Source organism: Gekko japonicus, unplaced genomic scaffold (genome assembly GCF_001447785.1).
Source record: "Gekko japonicus isolate JY-2015 unplaced genomic scaffold, Gekko_japonicus_V1.1 scaffold212, whole genome shotgun sequence".
Taxonomy (NCBI): domain Eukaryota; kingdom Metazoa; phylum Chordata; class Lepidosauria; order Squamata; family Gekkonidae; genus Gekko; species Gekko japonicus.
Genome location: NW_015161953.1, coordinates 450,898 through 472,202, shown reverse-complemented (window position 1 = coordinate 472,202; position 21,305 = coordinate 450,898). Strand labels below are relative to the sequence as shown.

Sequence of the window (21,305 nt, the reverse complement as noted above, 5' to 3'; positions counted from 1 at the left end):
CATTTCTTTTTCATTGCAAGCTGAATGGTGGTCTAGATAGACAGTATTTGATGAAAGCTCATATCGGTCTCCAAGGACAGATGCAATTTGCATCTGAATCCTATTCAGGGTATTGGTATAGACACCTTTAAAGCCCTGTGTGGCATGAGCCCCCTTGACCACTCCAATCATCTTTAGAAGCCCTGCTTCAGGTGCTCCCAAGGTTAGACCAGTGGCAATCTGAGAAAGGGTCATGGAACTCAACCTTTGGAACTCCCTCCCAGGGCAGATTCACTTGTCTTTGCTTCTGCCATTGAGTGAAGCATTTTTTGTTTCTTTGTTTAGCATTCCCTCAGTAACTCTTACTAGCTTTCCTCCCACTCTGTGCTTTCCTGATGTGTGTTTACTGTATGTTTTATGTGTTCTCAATATTTAATATTTTTTTGTTTTAAATGCTTTTTGATGTCTGAAATGCTTGAATGTTTTCATGTTCTCCACCTTGGGGACCCTGAATTGGGTGGAAAGGCTCATAGAAATGTTTTAAATAAATAACAACTAAATAAGTGCTGTTGGGGCCTTTCGCTAACTCTGTAAGCTCCTACAGGTCTGCTTTTAAGTCTATCAATTTCATCCTATTGAGCAAACTCAAATAGAAAGTCTTTTTTTAGTGCCAGCGGTGGCTTAGAGGTTAAGTTCGAGACCCTAGTGCCATGTGACGGAGTGAGCTCCCGTCTCTGGCCCCAGCTCCTACCATCCTAGCAGTTCAAAAGCAAGAAATTGCAAGTAGATAAATAGGTACCACTTCAGTGGGAAGGTAACAGCGTTCCATGCACCTCAGCATATAGTCATGTTGGCCAAATGTCCACGGAAACGTCTTCGAACAGCACTGGCTCTTCAGCTTGGAAATGGCGATGAGCACCGCCCCCTAGAGTCGGATTCGACTAGCTTTCGAGCAAGGGAAACCTTTATCTTTACCTTATATCAGTGAGGCAGATTGTTGGTGGAACTTAGTCATGTTGTCCGTTAGAAAGTAGCTTTGTGTTTTCCTGTAGGATTATGTGATACTGTGCATGGAGATTACATCTATCCCTAGGATTAATTTGATCTTTGATTTCATTCAGGTAATAGTCCTGAAGTGAATTACTCAACAGTGAAGAGACTACATTCTATACATATAATGAGCTGGATTTAAACTTGCACTATATGAGTGGGAAGGCACTTCTCATGCAAGGAGGAGGGGTGATTTCTATCTATGCATGCTTCTGGCTTCAGCTCTTGAACTGCACCCCACATTGTTTTTGAAGATGTATCAGCTCTGAGAAGCAGCTGCAATATGAAATAAGAAGCAGCAAATATCTGTTCTGAACAACGTTCGGTCAATGTTTGGATCCAACCTATTGTCTCCAGATGCCAAAACATAAAGAGTAAATCAGCCATCATCAACCAAGTGTTATGTAATTCATAGTGAAAGTTTGTCTTTCCACTGATGTCATATGATTTTGATCTGCACATGTAATCCTTTAAATTCTGCACCCATGATCCTTAAAAGACTGATCGGTTAGACCCACAGAATGCCCGCAGAGTTTTTTTTTAAAAAATGAAATTGTATGCCAGTTTTATTCCTATTCAAGGACTTCATTTTTAAAAAATGCAGTGGAAGGAGGACAATAGTTAAACCTATTATTCTCCCGAATTTGAGGGAGAATCTGCTGATTCACTGTAAACCTCTTTCATACTATTGCAATAGTTGCTTTGGCGTTGTAATCTTATTGCCTCTCTATGCACAATACACTCTCATGTGGCCAGTCGCTCTGTCTCCGTGCCTCAAGGTGAAAAATTAAAGTTAACATTGCAAGCTCAGCACCTTCTTTATCTCTTTCAATATTTTCGAATAGCAGAGTTGAGAGTAAAGACATCCTCCTCCTGGCATTTCCCGTATCTGAACAAGCACAGGGAAGATGAAAGTGAGACATATTTGTATTGGCTTGTAATCCTTTCTGCTCTTATCACAGTGGATGCTTTGCCTCAAGGAAAACAAATATATAATACACTTTCATATTTCAGGGGAAAATTGAGGACAAATGGTACAATTCACATAAAGTATTTGTCATCTGGTCTTTAGGTACATATCTGCTCTTTAGATACATATAATCATTTCACGTTTTCTCTTCAAAAAGCAGTATTGAAATCTCTAGAATACTGTGAGGAGTTCTTTGATTGTTACATACTGGAAATCTGGGCCAGGATCCAAAAGATCATGAAACTAGGTCTGTGAGTCCAAGAGAGTTTAATTTTTATTTATTTAGTTTTGTCAATCAGTATGAATCAATTGTTAGATTGCCATGGCATAAATTTAAAAATAAGTTTTTAGATTTTTTAAAATCTCTTTTAAAATAAAAGATATTTAGAGGATAAATTTACTGAAGGAAGAAATATGGTTGTTAACTTAAAAAAACACCCAAGTTTCAGGGTGGTCAGGGCTCAATGTTGTACCTATAATACATGTATCTAGAAACTAAACCCGAACAATAAGTTACATCGTTCTAAGGTCCACTGAAGTCCTGTTCATCAGGCATTTGTTGGACGTTCCTGGGTGCATGGGGACTGGGTTTCCAGGTTCTCCCTGGCCGAAGGTGGGTTAGGTTGGCAGATCCAGGTTGGGGAGCTCCTGGAGATTCAGGGATGGAGCCTGGGGAGGACAGGGACACCTCAGTGTGGTACAATACCATATAGCCCACCCTCCAAAGCAGCCATTTTCTCCAAGGGAACTGATCCCAGATCCCACATGGAGGCTGGCATCCCTAATGGGGGCCCAAATTGGATTGGGTTTGAAATGCTGTTTCTGTGCTGTTTTCCAAACCTGAAACTATCCTGGGGAGCCACTGCTTGTCCCATTGGGAAAACTGACTTTGAACCCATTGGTGATGGGGGGCAGGAGGACTAAGTAATGTATTATTATGTCTAAGTGGGTCACGTTTTATGTTCCCACACCAGCAGAGATAAGGATATATCATAGGAACTAATGACGTGATTTGAGTGACACACATGGATATCACTTATATGATGGCTGTAGTGTGACAGTAATGTCACCGTATTAATGAATGAGCCTAGGTGTAGGAATTACAACAATCAGAGTAGTCCCTCTTTCCTCTGCTTTCTTCTCCCAGGCCTTTCTTTCTGCAGTTGATCCGCCAGATAATTTCTCCTATTGCAACTGCTGAACTTTCTGTCAAAGTTTTGCCAAGTGGCTATTCTTAAATTTCTATTTGTCATGGTGTTGTTGGGGGATTCCCAGAAAACCTTCAACATATTCTGAATGTCAGTTTAAGTATTCAGAAGAGCATTTTGTTTCATCTTCTCACTGGTTTTGAAGTATCCCCCATGGCAAAATCTTCCTTCTCACAGAAAGCTTACATGCGAGAGATAAGGCTAGTAGTATTTTCTTTCCTTTTTTTGAGTTTTCCCTTTAAAACACTTGTTCACAAATTCCCAAGCTGCATTGTTTTAAAAAACGTTGGAGCAGACTAAAGCTGAGTTCATAGTCGTATCTGGAGTGGGAAATTCAGAAAAATTCACGTCCTTGTGTGTTTCTTTGGATTGGAGCCTAAATTTACATCTGTATAGCTAAGTTTTCCTGTGGGTGAATTTAAAAATGCTAAACACCTGAGCAATGCACTAAACTTAAATGCAATCAATGGCTCATAGCAGGGAAACTATACAATTAGACCAACATCAGTTTTAAAACTTTTGAAGCTGAGGTAGGAGGAAGCAAATTATTGAACAGACTGGATAAAATGGTTTTGGTGTGCAATTGGTATAGAGCAGTATGAAACAACTGCAACTCTTTCAACAGAAATATTGACGTGAGAGTCTATTCTAGAACAGCAGACATTTTGCAACAGATGATATGACATTAGGAGTTTTGTAAGGAAGCATTTTTTACCCTACCAGGAAAACAGTCCATTCAAATTAAATCACTTCATCACTCTGATGTCTACATGACAAGTCTTGCCAAAGTTCATACATTAGACATCTGTGCCTCTGAAAAATTTCACATTTGTAATGGGCTGTCATATTGTGTCCAATTCCATCTTGCAGCCTGTTCTCTTTGTGACTTGTTGGGCCATCACACTGTTGTTAAATTATGTCTGTTGTTCTTCCAAGTATCATGTTTTAACCATTCTGGTAATTATTTCACTGTTGATCATGCAATTTCATCACCTTTGACTTTGGACTCAGAACAGAAATGAGAGCCACTAAAAACCTCCCAGTCATACAGGCTACTTCCTTAATCAATGGACAAAAGATTTTACATCTCCTATTTCCACTTAGTTTGCAGTTTGTAGCTACCGTTTCTGGCTTTCGGTGTCACAATGAAGCTGGATTTTAATTGGAAGAAATGTAAGCACTGTGAAGTGCCAAATATTTCCTCTCTAGATCCAAGCTTTTGCAAATGAAATGGCAGTAGATCTTTTCCTTCTTCACTTTCCTCCCTCTGTAAGGCTGGTGTTGCTGAGTGGCAACATAGGGAAATCTTGTAGGAAGGGGAAACAACACAAAATCCCCCTGTCTCCATTCTTGTGTGTTTAGAGCTAGTTCTACTAGTCAAACAATAGTTCATACAGGTAAGGGGAGTGGTTTTGTCCCGTTCTCCCTTCTTGCTGTAGCTCTCTATGCTACATGGCATACTGCTATGGAGAGTTCCCCCATCCCTTAGCCATGGCTTGTATTTGGAGGTGAAGTGCTAATAGGGGAAGGGGAAAAAGAGTAAAGGATTTACATATCAATAAGTAGATTTTCCAGGGGTTGTTAAGCCCTCACTGTTTTCTTTAGAAATTAATGACGTAAATGTGAACATTCTTCATACATCTTGTTATTGCTATTGATGTTTTAAGTTTCTTTTCCTTTCTTAATGACTGGAAACAGGCTAGGTCAGGGGTGTTGTCACGATTGCCCAGGCAGGCAGGCAAGGCATGGAATAGCCAGTAATCACAGACAGAGTTCAGGGTACCAAAGAGGCAGAGAAAACAAACACAGTTCAAGATATCAAATTACTTGCAGAGGTTCAGGGTTACCAGAGCTTCGTATTTAGAGGTGTAAAGCCATCGTCCAGAGTCCGGTTACAAATTCCAGGGTCGAGGAGCCAGAAGACAATGTCACGCAGTCCATAGTCCAAAATAGCTGAGGGAGTCAAACAGGGAGTCAGGAAACCAGATGCAAAGTCAGAGGTGCCGCGATATAATCATGTGATCAGTTGCCCGCACAAGGTGGATAGTGAAGAGGGCTTCCTTAAAAGCCCGTTCCCTGTGTCATTAATTACTGGCTGATTAATGAGTCCTGGCTCCAGTTAATACTCTGGATTCAGAGTACACCTCCCACGCATGCATGCTTCTCTACGCCTGGTTGTCAAATCCCGTCTCCTTTGGTCTCGTAAACGAGCTACAGGTGGAGGGGAAGCAGGGGGTGTAAAGCTGGTGCTCGGCTCAGCAGGAGCGGTTCCAGGTGTGAACCCTTCTGGCAGTCGGTGTTCATCCTCTGCAAAACGTACGTCCAGGGGGCAGTCATCGGGATCAGGGTCCACTGGGTCGGGTGGCACGGTGGGCATGACAGGTGTCAAACATGCATCCCGGGGGCTGGATATGGCCCCCAGAGGGCTTCTATCAGGCCGGCAGTGGAACTGGCTGTCTTCTGCTTCTTCTTCCAGTCCAGAGCCAGTTTGGTGTAGTGGTTAAGTGCACAGACTCTAATCTGGGAGAACCGGGTTTGATTCCCCACTCCTCCCCTTGCAACTGGCTGGATGATCTTGGGCAAGTCATAGTTCTGATAAGAGCTGTTCTTGAAAAAGAGCAGTTTCTGTCAAGAGCTCTCTCAGCCCCACCTACCTCACAGGGTGTCTGTTGTTGTGAGGGGAAGGGAAAGGAGTTTGTAAGCCACTCTGAGACACCTTCAGATAGTGAAGGGCTAGGTATAAATCCAATCTCTTCTCTTCTTCTTCTGCTGCTGCTGCGTCATCGTAGGGTTGCAGCTTACAGATCCACACCTTAACAGCAATATTGCAACAGCACAGACATTTTGATGCAATAATTCAGAGCAAGAGGTGTCAGTTATCAGGCACTGTTAAATAAACAAAATATTGCAAGAGTGCTAATGTTTTAAGGATGATTTTATTTTAAGTAAAAAAAAACCTTTTGTGTTTGTGTCCTTTATAAAGTTTATCTCTCCACTACCTGGTATTTCATTTTATGACACACATGGCCTGGCCCAACAAGGTCTCATTTATGTCTGATCCGGCCCTCATAACAAATGAGTTCGACACCCCTGGGCTAGATTGTAGGATACTGATGTGATTATACAGCTGTGACAATTGAGAAAGTATTGTAGCTGTTAACATGGAAAACACTGCTGGCTGTATTGGTGTATTCTCTGTTTTAAAATAAATGCCCCTCCCCCAGCAAACAACATGTTCATGGCTGGCTAGGCACTGTATCTGCACATATGTAAGGAAAACATCATTTGTTACCTGGCCAGATACTTTAAAAAACTGTAGGACAATGTAACTTGAAAAAGTACTTAGTTCCTATCAACAATTTTCTAAAATTTAGTATTATGTCATTCTAATACAATTTTAGCCACTGTGTCCAGCTGCTCTAGTAAATTTTTCTCAGCTTAAGAAGAGAGCAAAATATCTGATATACCAAATGGTAGTATTTTTGAGAAGAACAATTAAAACAAAGACACCTTTCCACCACAGAGAATAACAAGTTAGTTCTTGGCAGTAAAGCATAAACTGTTCCACAGAGTCCTAAAACCAATAGTGAAAGCATTTAAACTCATCAGTAATTCAGCATAATAAAACCAAAATACAAACAGCAGCCTAAGCTATAGTGTCATACAATAGTATTATCCCCTAAAGCCCTGCAAGAATACAAAACCACCAATTCTCAATTGTGATTTTGACATGTGACACTGAAAAGCCACCAGCCTCCTCCCCCAAGCTGTTTTCCCAACCCATAGCAGTCCTGGGGCTATGCAGTTTGTCCCCTTGAGGTAAGCCCATGTATGCCCTTGTGGGTTTTCCAACCAGGCCATAGAGTAGTCAGTCCCCTGCAACTGTTTCTAGTCATGAAATGGTGCAGAGAAAGACTGCTGAAGCTCCTTCACATGTGATGCATTAGAAATTCAAATCAGGCATCCCATGCAAGGGAATTGAGGAGAACCTAAAACTGATGTGTGATTGTTGCATAGGACATGGGATGGGGACACTGGACCCAAATTATTTACTCTGTAATGCATGGATCGGTTCATGTAGTCTCCCCTGCAGACCAGCGATAAGGTTGTCATGCAGACTTCATGGGGTAGAGAGCACTCTAAATGACAAGTACCATAAAAAGCTGAAAAAAGTTGGGGTTTTTGTGTTATATTTTAAGCCTTGATGAGAAAGGCTTAATTGAAGGTATTGGGGAAACAAGTAACAGTGGAAGCATACACAGCCAGGAGTTGCCTTCTTTCTTTTTGGGAGAGAATAGCCTCCCCCTGTGAATACCATAATTCTGTTTATACTGTGTCTACTTAAACTTCAGATGGAACAAAGGCACAATCTCCTCATGCAACATTCAGTCAGTGATTCAATGGCATCTGATTTCTCCACTCTTGCAATAAATCTCTTGCTAGCTCTTGTTCAGCTATATGTGTATCTATTCCCACCCACTGTCCCATTGGTAAATACCTGTCAGGACACCAATCCATGTTCCTAATCCATGTTCATTCAATTGCATGAATGACTAACAGTTTGATAAAACAGCAGAGCAGCCCTCTTAGAGCAAGACAGCCCTCTTAGAGCAAGACAGTCACATAATACAATATCATGTGTCCAAGTGATCAGTTCTATCATATTAAAACCTACTTGTACTATGAAGCCAAATGTGTCATGTTGTGCTAATAGTGTGCTAGCAGATTATTGCAGGGTGACTATGTCTACATTTTAGAAGAGCCACCAGAGGAAAAATAACACCGTGATTAATGCCTGTAAATGTTTATTTCCCTTGCTTTAAAGGTTTTATGTCCAGGATCCAAAGAGCAAATTTGACCATGCGGCAAACCTCCCTCAAGTTATCTGGCTTCAGCTTCAAACAATGCATTGACAGCTCCCACAGTTTCCCCAAGATACAGAAACAAATTGAGGGGGGTATATTCAGAAAGTATGTGCAAGTATTTCTAGGGGCTTAACAGCCAAATGGATCCTGTTAGTAAGATGGATATAGAAATAAAAAAGGTAAAGGATTCCCTTGCTCGAAAGCCAGTCAAATCCAACTCCAGGGGGTGGTGCTCATCTCCATTTCCAAGCCAAAGACCCAGCGCTGTCTGAAGACTTCTCCATGATCATGACCATGGATATAGAAATAGGTTGTCTTGATAAATTGGCAGGTCTTTTAAGGAATGCAGAGTTGTAGCAATCATTCCAATTCAGGCTTCTGTATCTATCGTGCATAATTACAGAGATCGGGTGTATGAACTTTTTGGCTTATTTGTTTTTTAAAGACGGTTATGTTGATTTAAGTTTCATATAAACTACTAAAAAGAACTGGTAAATAAATAGAATAAATTAATAGCTGTGTGTATTTCATATTACTAGGCATTATGCAGGCTGCTGTTTCTAATGAGCTAAGAGTCCATCTAAATAATTAAAGAAGTTAATATTTCTGCATGGCTGATCAATTAAGAAAAGCTTAGTCTTTTAAAAGTAAGTGCATAGCTGCCTCATGGGAAGTAACTTTTGTGTGGAAGATTTATTGTGCCATGGTGTTCACAAAAACAAACTGGAATATGCAGCAGACCCAAAAGTCTTGTTTTCTGTTTTGGGTACTAATTAGAACATATTGACTACCAGATATTGAATGAATTATTGTGCTTGTGTATAATTTACTATTAATTATATGCCATTGCCAGCAATTTGAATTCTGTAAATGCAACTCATCATTCATAGCTTATTTTATGTTTAATTCTGCCTTTATCCTTTCTAATATAAAAATCCATTGTATTGTATGGATTAATTTTGAATATTATTTGTCTTTAGGGTATTCTTGAGAGCCATCAACAAATTTTCTGAGACTATGAACCAGAAATTCCTGGAAAATATGAACTTTGAAGAACAGGTAGGTGGCCATCCGGTTTTATTTATTTGATTTTTTAAAAATCTGAAAGGGAATTTCTTACATTACCTCATGCCAGTATCTAAGTGGCTTTTCAGCTTTCTGTTTGTCTGGTAACTGTACATTGGGCCAATAAGTCAGTTAAAATACAAAAATTACTAAACCTTTTAGAATAATACTGGTCTTTAAACTGCTTTAATATTCTTAGTTATTTATATATGGCAAGTTCTAGTCACAAATACAGAAGACATGTGAACTAAAATAATGTGTCAGGTCTGGAAAGGTTTTTTCCTTGAGATATCATATGTGTTCTAGTTTCACTTAACTATTAACAAAAGCATTTAATATGTTTATGTTATTAGGGAAATTACTTGAAAGGCATCTGTCATGGTGACTTCAGCCTATATAGTGACAAAGTTCTACCAGAGCTGGCATCTTCCAGTTCAAGGGCCCTGCTAATTCAAGATTTTACGATACTGTTAGTGTTGTAAAATAGTCAAAAGTGTTTAATACTCAGACTATTAATGGATCTTGCTCTATTGGAAAGAAGAGATTTCTTTGCTTTTAAAAACCTTTATTTCTAAGGGTAAAAGGTATACGAGATTACTACAAATAAACATAACACTAACAGCTACATTTTCTAAGCTGCCTATAGTCAACACTAGTACACAGATAATGGAGAAACTCTCCTTCTTCTTGACCCCTAGAAAGGAAGTCACCTGAAACAAATGACCAATCTGTATCACAGTAGAAAGCTACTTTTCCCGGGCTAATTCCCCATTGGCTCAGTGCCAGGTATCCCTTCCAGGTCGGTCTAAACAATAGCAATATTAGGAAAACAAGTTAACCCTATAATGACTGAATTGTCAGACCTTGTAAACACCTACATTTCCAACAGTTAGTAGTTCTGTCCAGTAGTATAATTTTGAAATATGTGTCCTCTGATCAATTAAAATTTATTTTGTGGGGGAAAGGTATGATATAAGAGAGTTGTGTGCAACTGTGGGAAGTTAAGCACAATAGAGAACATATACGTAAGAAGCCTTCTCACTTCATTTTATTTTCAGTAAAAAGGTTAGATAATTTATAATTTAAAGATGTCACAATATAAATATGGTGTATCTTTCAAGACAATTATATTTCTTTTGGCCTTTTAAGAGAGATCTAGAAAAAAGTGATTGGAAGCACAAATATTTCTAACTGAGGTTTTCTTTACTATCCAAAGTGGACATTCTACTTCTCCTCTGTCCTCCTTTCCTCTCCCACATTCTTCCAGTAATGTGCACCATCTTCATATCAGGTACTTGTGCATTGCACCACAGAGAAAAATGCAAACATTCTGTTACGTATGGAACTGAATGTATGAATGTATGAGCTTGAGTCTAAGCAAGGTATTGTAAACCGACCTATCAGAACAAGGGAAGTTCTGGAGGGAAGCAAAGTGATTGGTCTTTATGTACAGTTTCTGATTGGATCTTATCTGATATGTGGGCGTGGCTTGCCAAGCCCAGACTGTTTAAAAAGGAGCCTGTTGCTCCATTGTTTGTCTTGTTCTGGTTCTTCTGACTTCATGTTCAATAAAGCTGTTATCACTGTTCACCTGCTGCCTCGAGTCTCGCATCTAACACATTCCATTACAGACATTATGAAAATCAAGGAGAAGGAAATATTTTTTATCTATTACATTTTTAAAAAAATTGTTAGATCGCGCTAACAAAGGATCGGAGAATGATTTCAGCTCAGTGATTCAGCTTTATTTGAAGTAGTGAACAAACACTCAAACGCATTCCAAAACCAGAACAACTTAACATGGGGAGCTAGGCTCCTTTTAAACATTACCGGGCTAATATAGCCACGCCTATTTACAGATAACAACCAATGAGATTGAGTAGTTAAAGACCAATGAGAGTCTTTCCCTCACTGCGGCTTGTGCAGTTCCTGATTGGTCGCTGTTAGAGGGCGAGAGCGGTTCGGAGGAGCCTTCGTCAGGCTCAAGCTTTGCATGGGGAGTGAATGAGGCGATTCATACAAGCGATTTCAATACATAACAATTCGTCCCCCCTAAGACAAGACATTATCAATTGCAAAACAGTTCATTACATTCGTAATCAGCAAGGTACGGAGGCAGCTGCCTAGTACGTTGAGACCTGCGGAGCGGTGCAGGCTCAGAGGGCAAGGGCTGCGAGGCGTCCAGCACAGGTTCTGCAAGACCGTGATCTGGCACAGTTTCTGCTGGGTTTGCTACTCCTTGCTCAGGGGTCTGATCAGCTATGGGCACAGTACTAGGCAAGTCCGTACTCACCTCCCTGTCGGAGGGTTGGAAATCGCTTCCTGAGGACTCAGTCATCGGAGAGTCGGCGCTGTCCTTAGCCCAACGCCTCCTTAACTGGTCAATGTGGCGCCGCCACGTTCTACCGTTGGCCAACTGCACCACATACATCCGAGTGCCCACAGAGTCTGATACCACCCCGGGGAGCCACAAGTGTCCACTAGTATAATTCCGTGCAAAAACCTTGTCCCCTTTTTCAAACATGCGCACCTTTGGTTGTGAATCGGTACGCTCGGACTGATCATCAGTTAAGTCGGGATGCAACCAGTTTAAATGGGTTGTGAGTCTGCACCCCATTAACAACTCGGCCAGACTACGGCCTGTAGCACTGCAAGGAGTGGTGTGCTGCCGCAACAGAAAAGAGCCCAGCCTTTGGCTCCAGTCCCCATCGCACATTTTTCCTAGGGCCTCCTTAGCAGTCCTTACCATTCGTTCTGCCTGGCCATTAGATGCTGGGTGGAAAGGAGCAGAAGTAAGTTGGCGGATGCCATTACTCGTTAGGAACTGTTTGAATTCCTCCGAAACAAATTGAGGCCCGTTGTCACTGACTATAAGGTCAGGCAACCCATGAGTGGCGAAAAGCTGGCAGAGCGCATGAATCACTGCTAGTGATGTGGTTGATTTCATGAGCACAACCTCTAACCATTTGGATATGGCGTCCACTATAATAAGGAACATTTGCCCCTGGAGGGGGCCAGCAAAATCGATGTGCAACCTAGCCCAGGGTTTCCCAGATGACTCCCACCTTTGCGGGGTAGCTTGTGGGGGCTCAGGTCTGACCTGCTGGCACTGTGGACACACACGCACCCAGTCTTCGATTTCTGCATCTAGCCCCGGCCACCAAACATACCCCCTGGCTAGCGCTTTTGTGTGAACCATCCCGGGGTGACCCTCGTGCAGAGACTCCAGTACTCGTTTCCTGAGCCTGTCAGGGACCACCACTCTATTTCCCCATAGCACACAACCTTTTGATATTGACAGTTCTTTTTGGCGGCTTTTGTAAGGCAGAAACTCCGGTTCTACGCTTCCTACCGGCCACCCCCTCCAAACCCAGTTTAACACTCGGGACAGCACGCTATCTTTGGCTGTTTGTGCCGCAATGTCCCTGGACGACACAGGTGCCTGGGGAAGTGCGTCGATTGCTAGGACCTCACAAGCAGGGGCAGGGTCAGATTCAACACAGGGCAATGTACAGATTATAGTGCTATAATAGGGAGGCAGAAAGCTTTTTAGACGTGAAGGAAGAGGGGCTCCTGAGAGAACGGCAAGAGCTAGCAAATACTGAGCAAGAGGAAGGAAGTAACAAGAAAAGGTGGGTGAGTGGAAGAATGTGACCTTGAGGAGTAAGATAATCAGGAGACACTCACAGACAGTGGAACTGCAAAATCGATACCAGCCGCTTCTGATGATGGAAGATCAGAATAGCACACTCTGAGATCGAAAGGATGTGACTGACATACAAGCACATAGGCAGAGAAGGAACCACGCTATCCCATGGAGGAAGAGACGAGTAGTGGTGGTTGGTGACTCCCTACTGAGAGGGACGGAAGAAGGTGTATGCAGACCGGACAAGGAATCTTGAGAGTTTTGTTGTCTTCCTGGAGCGTGTATCCGAGATGTGACTGAGAGAATACCAAGACTGGTCAAGACCTCTGATCGCTACCCGCTCCTGCTGATCCATGTGGGAACAAACGATATGGCGCCTAAACCTTGAGTGATGGGAAACTTTTAATGCCTAGACACTGATACTGTTTTACACATGTACATACACAACTAGATAACAAATTAGCATTATATTATATTATATATTATATTATATTATTATTATATTCTGGCAGCCTTTTGCATGCAGAACTGAATCAAGTGCTGTAGTAAATTTTCAAACACAGGTCAGTACAGAGCATGTAAACAAAACCGATGAGTAGCTGTACACATGGAGCAGGATAAAATGTTTTGTGCAGGAGTAGACAAAGATGTTCTCTGAGAAATCCTTTTGATCAGCAGCTTCCTAAAGTAATGGGCTTATGGTGAAATACACAGGCATACGGGTAATTTATAGCATTTTACCATTTTTGTGCCTTCCTTTTTTTCCTGCAAGTGCAGGAGCAGTGTCCTTTTGCAGATTAAAGTAAAGGTAAAGGTTCCCTTGCTCGAAAGCCAGTTGAATCCGACTCTAGGGTTGCGGTGCTCATCTCCGTTTCAAAGCCGACGAGCCAGCGCTGTCCGAAGATGTTTCCATGGTCATGTGGCTGGCATGAGTAAACACCAAGGCGCACGGAACGCTGTTACCTTTCCACGGAAGTGGTACCTATTTATCTACTTGCAATTTCTTGCTTTCGAACTGCTAGGTTGGCAGGAGCTGGAACTAGAGACGGGAGCTCACTCCGTCATGCGGCACCCGGGTCTCAAACTGCTGAACTACCGACCTTCCACAGCCTGCAGTTCAGCGTCTTAACCACTTGAGCCACCGTAGCTCCCCAGATTAAAGTACAGGCTGCCATTTGTCTAAAATAATCCAATCATAGATCACTATTGCATTTATTATGGAGAAACAAAGGAGGTTTTCCACAGAATGTATATTCAGATGAGATCCGCTGTCAAGCGTAGCTCCACAACTAGTTTTTATGTTATAATACCTGGCAATAGCAGAGGCAACATAAGACACCCTTGCTCTGTTGCCTCTTCCAGGCACCCCTCCCATCAAGATCACAGGTCTGGACCTCTTTGGTGATCCCCCATTTCTAAGACAGAAGGACACCTGGAATAGGCGGGGGAACATGAGAGAATTATGCAGCACAATCAGCAGGTTCCTCTCTTGCAGTGATATGGGAAATGGGAAATTGCTTCAATGGTCCATGCATTGTCACAAGGACCTCTGGGGCAATTTCCGGTTTTCCATATGGAGATTCACCAGAGGGAGCAGTGTGTGACTTTTGTTTTCCTAAGAGCTGGTACAGTGCTCTTTCCCCAAGGAACCGGAAGATCACATCAGATCTCCTGCAAGGCAATGGAGCAGGACTCTTTTGTGCTTTTAGTCCAATTAGAGCCAACAGGACTAAAAGGAGCGTAATAGAGGTGTGCTATGCTACCAATATGCATTCTTCCCTTCAGGAAACGAAGTTAACCTCAGAAACCCACAGTACAGAGTGGAGCAGCGCTACTCTTGAACTCCATGGGATTGCTAATTCTGAAGAAGACAGAGTCAGGATTCAAAATGATCTAGATAGGCTGGAACAGTGGGCTGAGACAAATAAAATGAATTTCAATAGAGATAAATGCAAAGTCCTACACTTAGGTACAAAAAATCAAAGGCATAGATATAGAATGGGAGGGACTTGCCTTGACAGCAGCACATGTGAAAGGGATCTAGGTGTTCTGATTGATCACAAGCTAAACATGAGCCTGCAGTGCGATGTGGCTGTGAAGAAAGCTAATGCAATCTTACGATGCATTAACCGAAGCATTGTGTCCAGATCGCGGGAGGTGGTAGTTCCGCTCTATTCTGCTATGGTCAGGCCCCACCTGGAGTACTGTGTCCAGTTTTGGGCACCACATTTTAGGAAGGATGTTGACAAGCTCGAGCGTGTCCAGAAGAGGGCAACCAGGATGGTGAGAGGGTTGGAATCCTAGTCTTATGAGGAAAGACTGAAAGAGTAGGTATGTTTAGCCTGGGAAAGAGAAGGCTTAGAGGGGACAGGATTGCCATCTTCAAGTATTTGAAGGGCTGTCATGTAGAAGATTGAGCAGATCTATTCTCTCTTGCTCCGGATTGCAAGACTAGATCTAATGGGTGGAAATTACAAGTGAGTCATTACCGGCTAAATATCAGGAGAAACTTCCTAACTGTAAGAGTGGTTGAGCAGTGGAACAGTCTGCCACGGGAGGTGGTGGATGCTCCTTCGCTGGATGTTTTCAAGCGGAGGCTGGATGACCATCTTTCGGGTATGTTGTTGGTATGTAGGGCTATCTTTCAGAGCGCAGGGGGTTGGACTAGATGACCTGCAAGGTCCCTTCCAACTCTAACATTCTGTGATTCTATGAAATACTCCCCCCAAAAATGAATTTCAGCACCAGTTGAGTTTTATAGAAATGATTTTTTTTTTTAAAAAAAATAGTAGATGGGTTTTTATGCTTGCGAGCAAACACTTTTGTGTGTGCATGGGAAGAATACTTCTAATTTGCCCTTTTAAATAAGTTTTTGGGTTTCTCAATCCAATGAAGTTTTGTATCAGTTTGCTTCATATCAGACTATAATAGCAAATTATCAGTTCAATCCTAAATAGAGTTGCTTTGAGTGGTCTTAGAAGGGTCTTAGAAAGGTGCAGCTATTTAGGATTGCACTGCATGTGGTGTAACCCTTCAACATTCAGTATAAACATGGTTATTTCTGCAAGCTGGCTTGATACGTGGAGGTAGGAAGGTCACATTTGTGCGAGTATCTGAATGACAATATAGCAGAGGTTTACAAAAGTTTTGAATAGGACGTTGCAAGGGGTATGTGCTAATTGTAGAAGCTAGAAAAGAATAAAAACACCAGTGTGACCCTGTCACCTCCTGTAGCTATTGTGTTAGTATCCTATCTGATGGGGGGAGGGAGGGTAGACAGCAGCTAAATATAAGGGAAACTCTCAGCTTCCTTCTCAAAATTGCAAGTAAAAAATTACTAAACAGAAATGATACTTGGCATACTTCCAAGAATAGTTAGGTCCTAGTCATCAGAAGATTGTGAAGAGGTGTAGAACAATTATAAGGGTGCTGAAACCTGGAATTACTATTTCTTTCCCTGCCTGTGTACATCTGATGTGTTTTAGAATCTACTTTGTGATCTGCCCTGAGCCCACTTGCGGGGAGGGTGGAATATAAATTGAAATTAATTAATTAATTAATCGTAGCTGTAGCTGTGTCAAGCCTGGCCACTGCTCAGAGCTATCATGGGATAGAAGGACAAGTCCTTTTATGGATCAAAAACTGGCTAGTTCATAGAAAACAGAGAGTGAGTGTAGGTGGGCAATTTTCTCAGTGGAGGGTGGTAAGCAGTGGGGTACCGCAGGGATCAGTACTTGGTCCACTGCTTTTTAACTTGTTCATTAATGATTTGGAGATGGGAGTACGCAGTGAAGTGGCTAAATTTGCGGATGATACAAAGTTGTTCAGGGTGGTGAAAACCAGTGAGGATTGTGAGGCACTCCAAGGGGATCTGTCAAGGATGGGCGAGTGGGCGTCAACATGGCAAATGGGGTTCAATGTGGCCAAGTGCAAGGTGATGCACATTGGAGCCAAAAATCCTAAATATAAATACACATTGATGGGGTCTGAACTGGCAGAGACTGAGCAAGAGAGAGATCTTGGAGTTGTAGTGGATAACTCACTGAAAATGTCGAGACAGTGTGTGACTGCAATAAAGAAGGCCAATGCTATGCTGGGGATTATTAGGAAGGGTATTGAAAACAGATCAGCCAATATAATAATGCCCCTATATAAATCAATGGTGAGACCTCATTTGGAATACTGTGTGCAGTTCTGGGCACCACACCTTAAAAAGGATATTATAGCTTTGGAAAAAGTGCAGAAAAGGGCAACTCGAATGATAAAAGGGTTGGAACACTTTCCCTATGAGGAAAGGTTAAAGCGCTTAGGGCTCTTTAGCTTGGAGAAAAGACGACTGAGGGGTGACATGATCGAGGTTTATAAGATTATGCATGGGAAAGAGCAGGTAAAGAAAGAGGTACTTTTTCTCCCTTTCTCACAATACAAGAACTCGTGGGCACTCCATGAAACTGCAGAGCGGTCGGGTTAGAACGGATAAAAGGAAGTACTTCTTCACCCAAAGAGTGATTAACACATGGAATTCACTGCCACAGGAAGTGGTGGGTGCTACAAGCATGGACGGCTTCAAAAGGGAATTAGATAAGCATATGGAGCAGAGGTCCATCAGTGGCTATTAGCCACAAGGTATAGCTAGGGGCTCTGGGGCAAGTGATGCTCTGTCTTCTTGGTGCTTGGGGGGGGTCAACAGTGGGAGGGCTTCTAATGTCCTGGCCCCACTGCTGGACCTCCTGATGGCACTGGTATTTCTGGCCACTGTGTGACACAGAGTGTTGGACTGGATGGGCCTTTGGCCTGATCCAACATTGGCGTCTCTTATGTTCTTACGTTCTCTTATGCTTAACAACCTAGGCCTATATCCTTCGAAATCCATGGATTTAGCAAGGCATAACTCTGTTTGGGATTACCCTGTAAATGGCAGCTCAGGACACACAGACTTCCTGTAGCCTGGGTAGGGTTGCCAGGTCCTTCCAAGTCCCCAGTAGGGGACTTTGGGGGCATTACTGGAGGGGGTGGGGAGTTCCCAACATGATGACATCATGCAGAAGTGGTGTCATAACATGGGGAACTGGCGCCCCCCACTTCTTGCCAAAAGCATTAAAAGGGTCCCTTTAAGAGCACAATCTTCTGTTGTGGGAAGTCTCTCTCTCTCTCTCTCTCTCTCTCTCTCTCTCTCTCATTTAGCTGAGCAGAATGGGTAGGAAATAACCCTTGGTCTTTTGTGGAGTATGGCAAAGACTGAAGGGCCATTTTTAATGTAATACCTTTTCATTTTCTAATGTCATTGCTTGAGGGAAACTGTGCATGGCTTGGAAGGTACTATATTTATTATAACTACTCTTGAGTGTGCTGAGAATTACATGACAGTGAATGTATTCTGAGTGCATTCTATATGTTGTTTCAATTTTTAAAAAATAAAATTGATTTTACATGATGTCAAGGAGAAAGGTGGACATATAAATATTCTAAAATCAGTCAGTCAATCAATTTGTTGGGTTTGGGAATGGGCATTAATATTTTATATGGTGTTGAATGAGGTGAGAGGAAAGTTCAGATCCCAAGTGTCAAAAAGGCACATTCTCCTGCATTAATATTAAAACTCTGATAGTTTTCTAAGAAGGTATAAACTTTATAGTACTAATTAATTAATGCAAGTAACTTGTAGTTCATGTAGTTACATGGAAATAAATGTGATCTGCAGTGCTCAGATTACTGAATCATTGCTGTAACACAGTCCTGCATGAGTACCCTCTGTGAGTGGGAAAATCTGCACAATAAATTTTACAACTGCTGTGCTCCACAAGGATCATAGTGTAGCTGGTTTCTGATATTTTAGAAATAGTGTTCATAGAAAATCTTTCTACTTTGTTCTGTATTGGTAGTATAAATCAGGGATTGTAGGCAATTATATTTCACCACTGCAGTAAAGGGCGCAATCATACGCACGATTAGACCCACTATAGGTGTGAATGCCAGGTGGATTTAAAGGGCACAATCAAACATGAACCCAGAAGTGGATTAAAAGACACCAGGGAAAATCTGGTAGTAAACAGGTTGCAACGGGCCACGGACAGACTTTCCCGTGTCTGATTGCTCCAGTGCACTCTCATGGCATCGGGAAGGTCTGATCAGGCCATCCCGACTCTGTGCCCATTGTTTCCCTCTCCTTCGCAGTATGCACATCATCGCAAACTCCATAGCGAGCCCTCAGTGCGAAGATGCGATTCATCGATCCCTCGTTTAAGTGCATTGGAAACAAACAGCAAAAAAACCCCCAAACCTGAATCACCCACGGTTGTGTCTGATCACGCAGTGGCAGGCTGTGCTTGCAGCTTCCAAGGACTGTGTGATCGCGCAACTGCGGGTCAAATTCCTCCAGAGGAAATAGCCTCGCTGGCCCCCTGCTTTATCTCACGCATGTGACCACCCCCAAAATATACCTTTCTAGTGCTTTGCCATGAAGCAAAGAGGCAACATTTCTACCAGTTCATCTTTTGTTACTGAGAATAAGGTCACCAGAATGTACTGCTCTTGAAAAGATTAAATTATAAGGAGCAGAAACGTGAATGCTTCAGCGTGAATGGAAGTGATCCTTATACATATTTTACACTTGTTCACATCTCATTTCATCAAGGCCAAGTGGCGTTTTGCACAGAGCTACAGTTAACTTATGGCACCACAATACAATATAATTACACTGGTTGTTTGGATCTGGGGAATTGCAATTAGCTTGGGATGTGCAGAATTTCACAGGCACAGCTGTAACTTGTGGTTTATTGTTATTAGCTAGTGAACCCCATATGATTCTCCTGATGTTACAGAAGGATTGCAGGCCAAGCAGGTATAAAAAACACACTCTTGCCTTTTATTCTAATTGCAAGATAATAACAGTTTACAATTTTGCATAATATTAAACCCTTGCATGGATTCCGCTGGTTGGCCTTCATAAATTATTTAGGTTTCACAAGCTTAATACCACCTCCCATTTCAGGTGAAACCCATTACAACTATTCAGTGTTCTGTCTTCTGCTCAATTTACAGCTGTGGAACAACTATTTTCATCTTGCAGTAGCTTTTATCACCCAGGACTCCTTGCAGCTTGAACATTTCTCCCATGCAAAGTGCATTAAGATCTTGAACAAGTAAGTTGTCTTTTTGATGATATGAAACTACCTTTTTCTTTTCATTTCCAAAAGAAAGCTTTGATGAAGACAGTTCTTTTTAAATGTGTCCTTACAGATATGGGGACATGAGGCGTCTAATTGGTTTTGCTATCCGTGACATGTGGTACAAACTTGGTAAGTAAGTGCATTCAGAAACACAGATATCTGCTCAACACCTGCACTGTTTGAGGCACATTCCTGATGAAACAGTTATAATATTTTGTTTATGTCTGTGTTGCTAAATTCCTGTACTTTTATAAAACAAAATGACTGTGCATGCACACCACTGGCAGCTAATAGTGATGGGAACAGACTAGTAATAGACACTCCCCAGGACTTTCAGGGAGAAGGAGGGAAATTCCCATCTGCATCAATTTGTTTGCCTGACAAAACAAGACAGTATTTATCCATTTATTCATTTATACTCCACCTTTCTCCCCAGCGGGCACCCAAACCAGCTTCCATCATTCTACTCTCCCTCATTTTATCCTCACAATAACTCTGTGAGATAGGTCATGCTGAGATTGTGTCTGGCCCAAGTCTACCCAACAGATTTTCTCGGCAGAGTGGGGATTCAAACCTGGGTTTCCCAGATCTTATTCCAACACTCTGGCTGGCCACCATATCACACTGACTATTGATGCCTGTTTTTCTGGGCCAGTCTCTCTAGGAATCTATAATTGTGGTGTAGTATACAGAGTCGGGATAGGATCTGGGAGACCTAGGTTCAGATCACCACTCTGCCATGAAAGCTTGCTAGGTGACCTTGGGCCAATCATTCACTGTCAGCTAAACTACCTCGCAGAGTTGTTGGGATGACAAAATGGAGAAGGGGAGTATGTTGTGATTTGTAAGCAACTTTGTATCCCTATTGTGAAGAAAAGTGGGATATAAAAAAAGTAAAACAAATAGGGTTGCCAGGTCTGGGTTGGAAAATACCTGGAGACTTTAGGGGTGGATCCGGGAGAGGGCGGGGTTTGGGGAGGGGAGGGGAGGGACCGCAGCATGGTTCAATGCCATAGAGTCCACCCTTCAAAGCAGCCATTTTCTCCAGAGGAGCTGGTCTCTGTCTGCTGGAGATCAGTTGTAAAAGCGGGAGATCTCCAGGCCCCACCTGGAGGCTGGCAACCCTAAAAACAAAAAAATTACTTGACGTGAATCACAGCAAGTGCTGTCCTGCAATTCCAGAGGATAGTGTTTCCATTTAAGCTGAAGATTAAAGAGAGACAAAGTCTGCAGTCTTGAAGATTTTTTTCTCCTTCATTAAGGATTGATGTGTTCTTTGGTGTGTAAATCCTTGTGTTTGTGTGTGTGTGTTCCACCCCTTGCCATGGTGAGGGGGAGAAATGAAAGAGAAAG

General features: G+C 42.2%; 1 protein-coding gene across 1 annotated transcript in view; it reads left to right on the top strand.

The window, feature by feature from the left end:
* The window catches only part of DOCK2 (dedicator of cytokinesis 2), a 556,464-nt gene that overhangs the window by 390,263 nt on the left and 144,896 nt on the right, over positions 1-21,305 (top strand). Inside the window, exons 30-32 of the mRNA XM_015429463.1 lie at positions 9,053-9,131; positions 19,825-19,925; positions 20,023-20,081. Of these exons, the coding sequence (XP_015284949.1) occupies positions 9,053-9,131; positions 19,825-19,925; positions 20,023-20,081 (239 nt within the window). The remainder of the gene's footprint in view (positions 1-9,052; positions 9,132-19,824; positions 19,926-20,022; positions 20,082-21,305) is intronic.